Source organism: Limulus polyphemus, unplaced genomic scaffold (assembly GCF_000517525.1).
Source record: "Limulus polyphemus unplaced genomic scaffold, Limulus_polyphemus-2.1.2 Scaffold1698, whole genome shotgun sequence".
In the NCBI taxonomy this organism is placed as follows: domain Eukaryota; kingdom Metazoa; phylum Arthropoda; class Merostomata; order Xiphosura; family Limulidae; genus Limulus; species Limulus polyphemus.
In genome coordinates, this window is record NW_013667308.1 from 215,638 (window position 1) to 225,771 (window position 10,134).

A 10,134-nucleotide genomic window follows, 5' to 3' on the forward strand; every position below is an offset into this window, starting at 1 on the left:
ATATACATATAGTTATGCACATTTATTCAGCGATGTTATTAACTTAATGATATGGCTGCTTTGCATAGTATTGAACATATTTTGCTAGGATTCACTTTTAATTGGTCATTTATTTTTCTAGGACAATAACTTATAAAAAATAAGTATGATGTAATTTATAAGTATAATGAGGTGAAAAAAACGAAAAAAAAACTGATTATAAACTTTTTAATAGTGGTTTTCTAAAAGAAATCAGAAAAACCTTTTTTTATTATATACTCAATTTACATAAGATTCAGAAGGAACCTTGAGGACATTAAATTATCTGAAACTGTGTTTTGAAAAATGCAAACTGTCTAAGAAAACAAAATTGTTAACTTTGTGCTTTGATGGATTTTGTTTATATACCATTATTCTAATCTTCATGTTATACATCAATGACATCATCACTTGGCTTCCTAGTTACAGATAGAGGGAAGCATTATATGTTTACTGATATCCTTCCTGCAAGGTATGGTGTCAGTCATGCATACGCAGTTCAAATTCTGGTGTAGCTTGTAGTGAAAAATAGACCAACTTTTTGGCAGCTTGTGTACTGTAGCTACAACACTTTTTTTGCTGCTGTTCTGTACACAACTTGTTACACTTTTTCAACCATAGCTAAGCTTAAAACTTCTTCCATGGTTAACAGATAAATTCTTTATTGCTTTTAACTAAATTTTTACAAAATTACAATTGTTATAACTGTCAGTTATTAATCAAGGATAATATGACAGTCTTTTATTGCCAAGTTTCAACATGATGACCTCTTTTTTTTTCTGGTTTAGTCTTTATGGCTTGTTTGGTTCCAACCTGATGCCCTTCATTCATTGTCAATCAATGGTTTCTGAAGATCCAACATTAGTTAGCCAATCAGGTAATTTACACAGCCATAAATATAATTCATATAAAAAGCAGACCTGATATGATGAAGTCAAAAATACAAAACTTCATCTAAATTTTATGCTTTCCAGGAAGTCTGTCTGTTCAGAAGTCTATAACATCAGATGTTTAAGTTTTGGGTTCTTTTATTCCCCTCATTCAGTTACAGCTGCTACCCTCAACTTGCTATTTTTTCAAAGCATGGACAGAAAGTTGGCTGGATGATACTTCTCCAGCTTCAAATGCTCATCACTTCATTACACAAACTTGTATAGAGCATTTTAATACTTCTGTAACACATCTTTCTATTACTATAGTATAATACCTGTTATAGGTAATTGTAAACAGAGGTATGTATTTACTTACAGTTTTTTTCTTTTGTATTAAAATTAAGTATCTCTTACTTCTTCTTTATATGCCTTACCAACTTGTTCATATAGTTGGCCTCAAAAGCCTACCTCTTTTATGCCAAACATTCATAAAAGAGACGTACGTACACAAATGTACAACAGACAACATATCAGAATTAGCTCTGATCATTGAAGACCCTATACAGTCACCATTTATAAGCTTCTACCACATACACATGTCACTTACCCCCTTTCATGAAAGTACTAGATCCAAAAGCCTAAAGATGACCATACAATAAACCTGGGTAACCAATGTAATTTGATAATTGATTATTCTCACAGGAGACTTAGATAGTTGTAATAATTGAGAACAGTAATATTCAGAAACACTTATTTTGATTAGTTGATTATTTTTGTGAGCCATGACACAAATCAATGAAGTTGAACAACCTTGAAAAATGATAATGATAAATCATAATGACAATGCTTCAATTACCTGGATAGTTGGAAAAACTGAAAATTGTAATAACTGGAAACACTGGTTTCAATTCATTGACTATTTTTGTGACATTAATCAATTTAAGGATAACTGCAGTAAATTAATTATTTTACATAATATTGATCAATGTACAGTATCTTGCAAAAGTATTCCCCCCCATGCAAAGTTTCCAGATTTTGTTGCCATCTAAGTTTGCAATCATGAAAATTTCAAATAGGACTTTATATTTAGAATCTACACAATCTACTCCAAACTGAGAAAGCTACAAAAATGCTGATATTATGTAAGTAAGTTAGATTTTCAAAGACAATTAGAATATTCTTAATTGCATAAGTATTTAACCCCTTTGCTACAGCAACCCTAAATCAGTTCAGGTGCAAAAGATTAGTTTGAAAGGCCATAAAATTAGTGTAATGGTCTCTGTTTCTGTGTAATCAAAGTCGTTTTACTTGACTTCAGAGTAAATGCATCTGTTCAAGCCACAACTCACATAGTGATAGAACACACCAACCATGAAGATGAAGGAACTTTCCAAACAAGTCAGGGATAAAGCATAGATCAGGAGAAGGTTACAAGAAAATTTTAAAGTTGCTGATTATCCCTTTGAGTATGGTGAAATCCATCATTATGAAGTGAAATGTGCTTCATACCACCCAGTCACTACTCAGATCAGGCCACCCTTCCAAACTAAGCAGTTGGCCAAGCAGGAAACTCGTTAGGGATGCCACATCACTGTGAAGCCTAAAGCAACTTTGAAAGATTTTCAAAGTTCCATGTCTGAGATGGGAGTCAGTGTTCATTGACAATATCCTGGTCCCTACACAAAGCTGGCCTGTATGGGTGAGTGGCAAGAAAGAAGCCATTACTATAAAAGAATCATCTTAAATCTCGTATGAAGTTTGCAACAAAGCATGGCAGAAGGTTTTGTGGTCAGACGAGACAAAAATTTAGCTTTTTTGGTCTAAATTCAAAGCATTGCAACTGGTGCAAGCCCCACACAGCACATTACCCAGTCAACAGCATCCCAAATGTCAAGCATGGTGGTGGCAGCATCATGTTATGGGCATGCTTCTCATCAGCAGGAACTGAGAAGCTTGTCAGGATTGAGGGGAAGATAGATGGTGTAAAGTACAGGTGAATCCTAGAGGAAAACCTGTTTGAGTCAGACATAAATCTAAAACTGGGTCAAAAATTGATATTTCAGCAGGAAAATGACCAAAAGCACAAAGCCAAAGCCACATTGGAGTGGTTTCAAAATAAGAAAGTGTATGTCTCGGAATGGCCCAGTCAAAGCCTGACTTGAATCCAACAGAATATTTATGGCAAGACTTGAAGACTGCAGTCCATCAACGATCATCAACGTAATTGTCAGAATTGGCACAATTTTGCCAGGAAGAATGGGCAAAAATTACACCATCCCATTGTGCAAAGCTGGTAGAGACCTATCCAAAAAGACTCACAGCAGTAACTGCTGCCAAAGGTGCTTCCACTTAGTACTGACTTAGGGGGCTGAATACTTATCCTATCAGCAAATTTCAATTTATATATTTTCTTTGCAGGTTTAGTTGACATTTATCGTCCTCTACACATAACAATATTAAGTTTGATCATTAGAGTTTTGAATAAAAACAACTTCATTAAAAAAATAGTTTACATTCTTTGTATTTCATCAAAATGTGACATTATTGGTAAGGGGTGAATACTTTTGCAAGGTACTGTAAATGAGTTAATTTGCTCAACTCTATCTTACAAGATACTGAAATGATGTTAGAAAACAAACATTTGTTCACTAGGAAGCTGAAATACAGCTATTTGTTGGTATGGTTAGTAGCCTATATGATCATGCAAGTCTAATAACTAACAAGTAACTAATTCTCCTAATTAGGTGCAAAAATTAGAAAAAAAAGTCTAGTTTTCTTTAATTTGGTTAGGAGTATGGGATATAAAAACATTGTAATGGTGATTTTGTATGTATAAAATAAATTATGTTATTTTTAGTATACTGAATTTATGAAAGCATTTACTAAATATTTCACTAAAACATACCAGCTTACATAACATTTAAAATGAACCTTGAAGATGTGAAATCAGCTGAAATAATAATTAGACATACTACTAACCATAACAACATTAATATCTGATTGCTATAACCTTACCAAAAGTACTAAATGACCTGCTACTGCCCTAGACTTTGTAAGGAATTTTAGGATTTAGAAAAACTTAATTGTGAATTAGCTAAAATAAATAGCCACCTCACTTTTCTCCATAGAAATAAACAACATATAGATAGCATAATTCCAAAAAAGACGTAGGTTAAATTATCTATCAATATCCCACAATACCAAAGACTAACTAAGAAACTTAATACAATCATGCTCCATGATAGAGCTCGGTAATTCAATCAAATAATCATCATAATTGATTACCTATGAGCAGTGATTGTATCAATTAGTGTCCCAAAATTGATCAATTAATTATAATTTCAGTTAATCAATTAATGTCATGAAAATAACCAACTAGTCTTTATTTTTTTTCAATTATTTAAACAATCAATTATTCAAAATTATGATTATGTCAGTTATTATGAAAAGATCAACTAACTGAAATTAGGGTTTTTGATTAATTTGAATATTCAAGTAATCAAAATACTGCCATTATATTTATTTGGGGTTAAACATAAAACTACATAATGGATGAGTGGGAGGAATGCTTCATGATTTAAGGGTCTCAGATCTGATTCCCACTGCTACCAAATTTACTCTTCTTGTCTTCATTATTGTAAAGCTACTAAGGCTATCTACCAGTCATTAATTTTGAACTGCTGACTAGAGGGAAAGCAACTGACTGGTAGCTTTCAATGTCAATTCTCTGGTTACTTAAGTATTAAATAAAGTGTAAATTTACTGTTTTTTTTAGATTGTATTATGTTTCTAATTTATAATTGTGTCAAGCTCCCAGAAATTAATAACTTGTTTTCTTTAATGTTTTATGAAAAGACATGGATATAGTGGAGAGGTTCAAGGGTAAATTCTCATATATTTTTTAAAGAAATTTATAACTATATTATTTAAGATTATATTAGCACACAATAATTTTGGGAAGGGGTCCAAGGGGGTCAAAATTCCACCACTTCTCCACTGTATTTCAGAAATTAATAACTATTATCTAATGTAAAAGTAAGTTTGAATCCTCCATTTACTTTTCAGAAAGTAATGAAAAACAGCCACATAGTATCAAAAAGCAATATCAGTGTTTTTATTTGAATGCTCTGTTAATTACAATAAAAGCTTTTTTTTTTTTTTTAGTTTCACTGAAGTCAACTCAGCCTCAGCCAATAAGTGATTATTTCTAAACAAATACAACAATATGAACATCAATTAAACGTTGCTATAGTAAATTTTCATGCCTTGGCTTTTTTCAGACACTCTAGCATGGGGATTGCAAGCAGGTTTCCAGGGGAGTCATGAACTGTCTGCACTGAGTCAACATTTTTTTTTAGACTTTGAAGGGTCGTCTGGCAAATCTGGCTAAGAAACACTGCTCTAGTAACATGTGTGTGCCCTAGACTTTGCATCAAGGGTAAGGTAATTTTCGTGTTAAAATGAAAAATCATTTTTTTCATTTTACAGTTTTCATATTCTACATAAATAATTGTAAAACCTCCTAAATGAGTATCAAACATTTTTTTTCAGTAAAACTTCGTATTTCATGTTAGTTTCTAAACCCTAACTACTGTATGTACAGACTCCACCGATTTGAACAACCTTGTAACCACCACAGAAAAATACAAAACATATTTAAATTTCCTCTTTCTTCTTTCTAGAATAACTACAGATTGTAACAGAAAACTACAATTATTTATCCTAAATAGTTTAAGGCTAGTAACAGTTTACATCTTTTTCTTCTTAATTTTATTGTTTTATTGCTCTTTGAACCATGTCTAATTAATAATCCCATGATAAAAACTGTAAACCACATGATGAATGCAAAGCTCAAGTTACAGTATTGAATAACATAATGCATGAGTAACTTCTGAGCATATCTCCTGGAGAATTGGTTTTCATTATCTTATCTAGTAAATTTCTAATTTTTTTATATTTTAGTTACTTTTATAACAATGAATAAAAAATATACATAAAAAAGAACTTTATTACCTATGTTTGGCCTCTTGTTTTTGTGTTGGCCCACTGATGATGAACATAATCCAATTTTCTTTTTGTACTGTTGGTACTAGTACTTTAAATGATTTTTATCTATTTCAAGTACGAACTTAAGAAAACAAAACAATAATATGCACAAAGCAAATAATCTCCTATAACAATTATAATTTAATTAACCTTTTAACTATGACACAAGTGCCTTAAAATAACTTCCTTACCTACTCGACCTGAACTCAGCAACAACAACTTTCAATCCGTAGGCAAAATAATGAAAAACCTCTTGAGAACAGGGTAGCATTACACTTCACTCACTACATTAAATAATAGCAAATGTCAGAAAGAATTATTGGCTATTCATGAAATGATGTGATAGGTGGGCATGGTAAGTGGGTCTAACTTTCTTTTCTACACCTCCATAAACAAAGAGTAATGAGTAATTCACTTTAACCTCAGAACATTAAAGAAGGGTAATTAAAGAAATAAATAGGCAAGTCAGCAAACAAATGTCATGAAACACATTTAGAAAGGGAGAATTGAGTACTTATTTCAATATTTTCTTTTCAAATTAAGAAATTAAAACCGATATTAATATTTGATTTAGTAACTACGTTTCAATGCCAAATCTATTCAGATACACTGATAACGCAATAGCTTAATTAAATTTTTAATGCACCTCTCTAAAAGGTTGCTGTGAAGTGCACAATTTGACCTACCCATAGTAAGAGGGTTAAAGAACAGAGTTTCTCGTATACCATCCAACTTGCAAGTTGTGGTTAAACTTTAGTTTTTTTAGAGAATGTTATAACATTTTAATTTATTTATTTATGGGCTAAAGGATTTTATCACCAACTAATGCACTGGCTCTAACCCTTAGAATTGTGGAGTCCCATTGCAGCACATTTATCAATGCACAAGTGCACAATCCAGGTAGCATTGCACCATCTCTAGTTCCCAACTATCAATTAACAACAACCACTTTTATATTTACTTTATTATTATGAATTACTGTGTAACATACAAATTTTTCTTTTGCATTGTCTGAATGTAGTTTACAGACATGTGACTTGACCATATGCATTTCATTCATAAAAAAAATCCTTAAAAGAACAAAAAATCTTAGTATCTTGTAACTATTTTGTTTCAAATGATAATTTCCTTATCTCCTAAAGGAATGAAAGAAAACTACTTCTAAGAACATATACTTAAAAAAGTACCCAGATTATGTATATGAATGAAATTCTTTATGAGTATCATATTCAAATAACAAGCAGAAGCTTATATATATTGCAAACCATGGTGTCTGTCTGAGCATTCATGTGTCTCCCATTTATGACAACTGCTTCTTATGCTGCATTTGAAAAGTTGTACACACAGCCAAAGCTTAACATTCACTTTTGAAATGACGGGAGAACCGGCATGAATAATGTTGATGCCAAATTTTATTTCACAAGCAAGATATTCTACACTAAATTATTAGGAATTAATCACACTATCATTCACATTTCAAAATGTGATGTAACTTAAGGAATAAAAATGAAGATTTAAAATGTTATTGTTGAGCATTTCTTAGCATCACTGAAATGCTCAACGGTTACTTTTCTTGGTATAAGTAGCTCAGAGCTTTGGTTCTGCGTGAAACCAAGAATGCAACACAATTAATCTTTTTAATGTCCGTGAAATAATTTAAATTGATAGATTAACTTAAACTTTTCCTGTCACTGGTGGTGGGTACTTTTGCTTGTTATATATAGGGACGAGTTTAACATATCTACATGAGCAGCAGGATTACACTTACGGTAGTGTACAGGGCATCTACTTGAATAATTTGGACTTATTTAACATACTTACTAGAGTTACAGGAGTTCATCTATGAACATGCTTAGAGTAAGATACTTACATGTGGAGCAGAGCTATGGCTGTTTACTGATAGTATATTGAGGTCAACCAGCAGCTCCGAGATAACAAGCAGACAGTCCACTATAACCAGTGTGATAACACCAACCTACAACAAAAAAGTATGCTGCTGTGTTTCAAGTTTTCCAAAATGTTCCACATTAGAAACAAATATGCACATAAATTTGGAAATCTAAGCTTTTACAAATATTTTGAGTCAATGATAAAAGTTCATGTTGTGTTCTTTCTTTACATTTTTCACAAGCAAAGATGCAGTGGCAATACAGTCACCTTTTCGGCTGGGTTTCTTAGCTTATTGGTAAGAGATCCTGGCATTCTAAGATGCAAATCTTACTGGGAATAGGGAATGACACAGAAAAAACTGAAGGTAGGCATAACATCACATTAATTTAGACAGTAGTTGGTAATACACAGAGACATAGCACAGAATGTGTGGGCCCTCCCTGTTAAATTTTACATTTGGCCCCCTTAATATCTGATTTATTAAAGCACTATGCACCCCTATTTAGCAAATTTTACATTTATAAACAGTGGACTAACTGAATCTTTTTTTATTTCTATGAAGGTCAATATAACCAAAATATTCCTGAAGAATGAGTTAGCTAAAAAAATCTTGGTTAATTTCAATTTTACAGAAGTAAATACAGTATTAATTAAGAATTGTCAGAAATATTATTTGACACCCACACACATATATATACTTTAAAGTAGAAAAATGTTAAGGATATAAAATAAAGAAAAAAAAATAGACATTTAGAGATATGTCATTTTAAATATTCTTTTGCTTTATGTTTTAGTGAAAATTCAAGCAATCACTCTATTTTAAGCCAAAAACAAGCCTAATGGCTAACGACAAACAAGTTATATATTTTAGAATGTTTAGTCTAAGTGTATTACTAGAATCTAGTAGATGTATGTGATAACAGTTAAGGGAAAGTATAAACCTTGTAAAACACATAAATTCTCATTTTGCTTTTCACAATACTATGTCACATATAGCCCCATTAAAATATTTTAAAATCTGTTTAAAAACAACAATGCACAACATGTAGCCAAAAATCATGTGTGGTACACATTGAAAAGAACAATGAAATTTAAGCCTGCTTTTTTATACTAATAGTACTTGTTCATTAAATAATTTTTATACACTTAAATAATGCACATAAGAATACAAAATAGTACCATACACAAAGCAAACAATCTCCTATAACTATCATAATTTAACTGCCTTTCTAACTATGGCATAAGAGCTTTAAAAAAATTCCAAAAAATGTACAGTTTTGGTCTCCTTTTTCAGAAAGCTAATTTATCTGTTGAAAAAATTGCAACTAGGATGATTTGGGAGATGGAAGGGTTATCTTATGGAGTAGTTTAATGTATTTCTTCTTGTGAAACGAAAAATAATAGGTGATGATAGTGAAGTTTACAAGATTATCTGGAGGGGATAGGTAGGATAATATCCTTTGAATTCTGAACATAACAGGAGTGAAGAACCAAGATTAAGATTTGGAAAAGAAAAACTGGTGAACCTCAGGTTACAACAATTTTATTTTCTGTCAAGGGTAATAAGCTTATGGAATGAGTAGTTATAACAGTAGTGAAGGCTAGAACCTTATAAAAGGTTAAGAGAGAAATTAATGATTTACCGGAAAATAAACAGTGAATTTTCTTTTTCTTGAGGTGGGTGTTCAGGGAGCATATGGTCTCCTGTTATCGATAAGTTATGTTGTTTCAGGTTTGATAGCTTATAATTTATTTTACTACCTTCAAAATTATTTTTTGAAATCTTTGTAGGCTTAAATATCTTCCTCAACACCACCATGGATGCATAAACCAGATTTAATGATCCAACATTTAACAGACCCTTAATTCAATGTTATGCTGCAAATAACAGTAATTTCAAGAAACATATATATATACAAAAAAGCAACATATACATACATATATTTTCTCAATCAACCAAAAATTACTGGTATGAAATATATGTTTTATTTTACATCTAAATATATCATGTAACATAAGTCACATTATCTAACCATCCAATAATGAACAATACTATGACTTATTTTAAGTTATGTACAACACTGCACCATTTGGTATAATAATACATCCCAAGAAGCCAAGTTAACATGACTTTATCTTAGATCATGTTCAAGACTAAAAAATTCATAGATGTGCCCCAAGGCCATAAGAGATGAAGCAACATTCACATGTTGGAAATGATGATCACTGGAGAGTTCATGAGACACCCAAACACCTTCTTTATGGAGTTTTCCCATATTCCTTATATGTTTAGGTATTGTTTCATGAA

At 31.5% G+C, this 10,134-nt stretch overlaps 1 protein-coding gene across 4 annotated transcripts in view; it reads right to left on the reverse strand.

Moving 5' to 3' along the window:
* Positions 1-10,134, reverse strand: part of LOC106464594 (voltage-gated hydrogen channel 1-like) — a 70,380-nt gene that overhangs the window by 39,565 nt on the left and 20,681 nt on the right. For all 4 annotated transcript variants that reach the window (XM_013924749.2, XM_022392332.1, XM_022392331.1 and 1 more), the window contains one exon: positions 7,807-7,911. In XM_013924749.2, the coding sequence (XP_013780203.1) occupies positions 7,807-7,911 (105 nt within the window). The remainder of the gene's footprint in view (positions 1-7,806; positions 7,912-10,134) is intronic.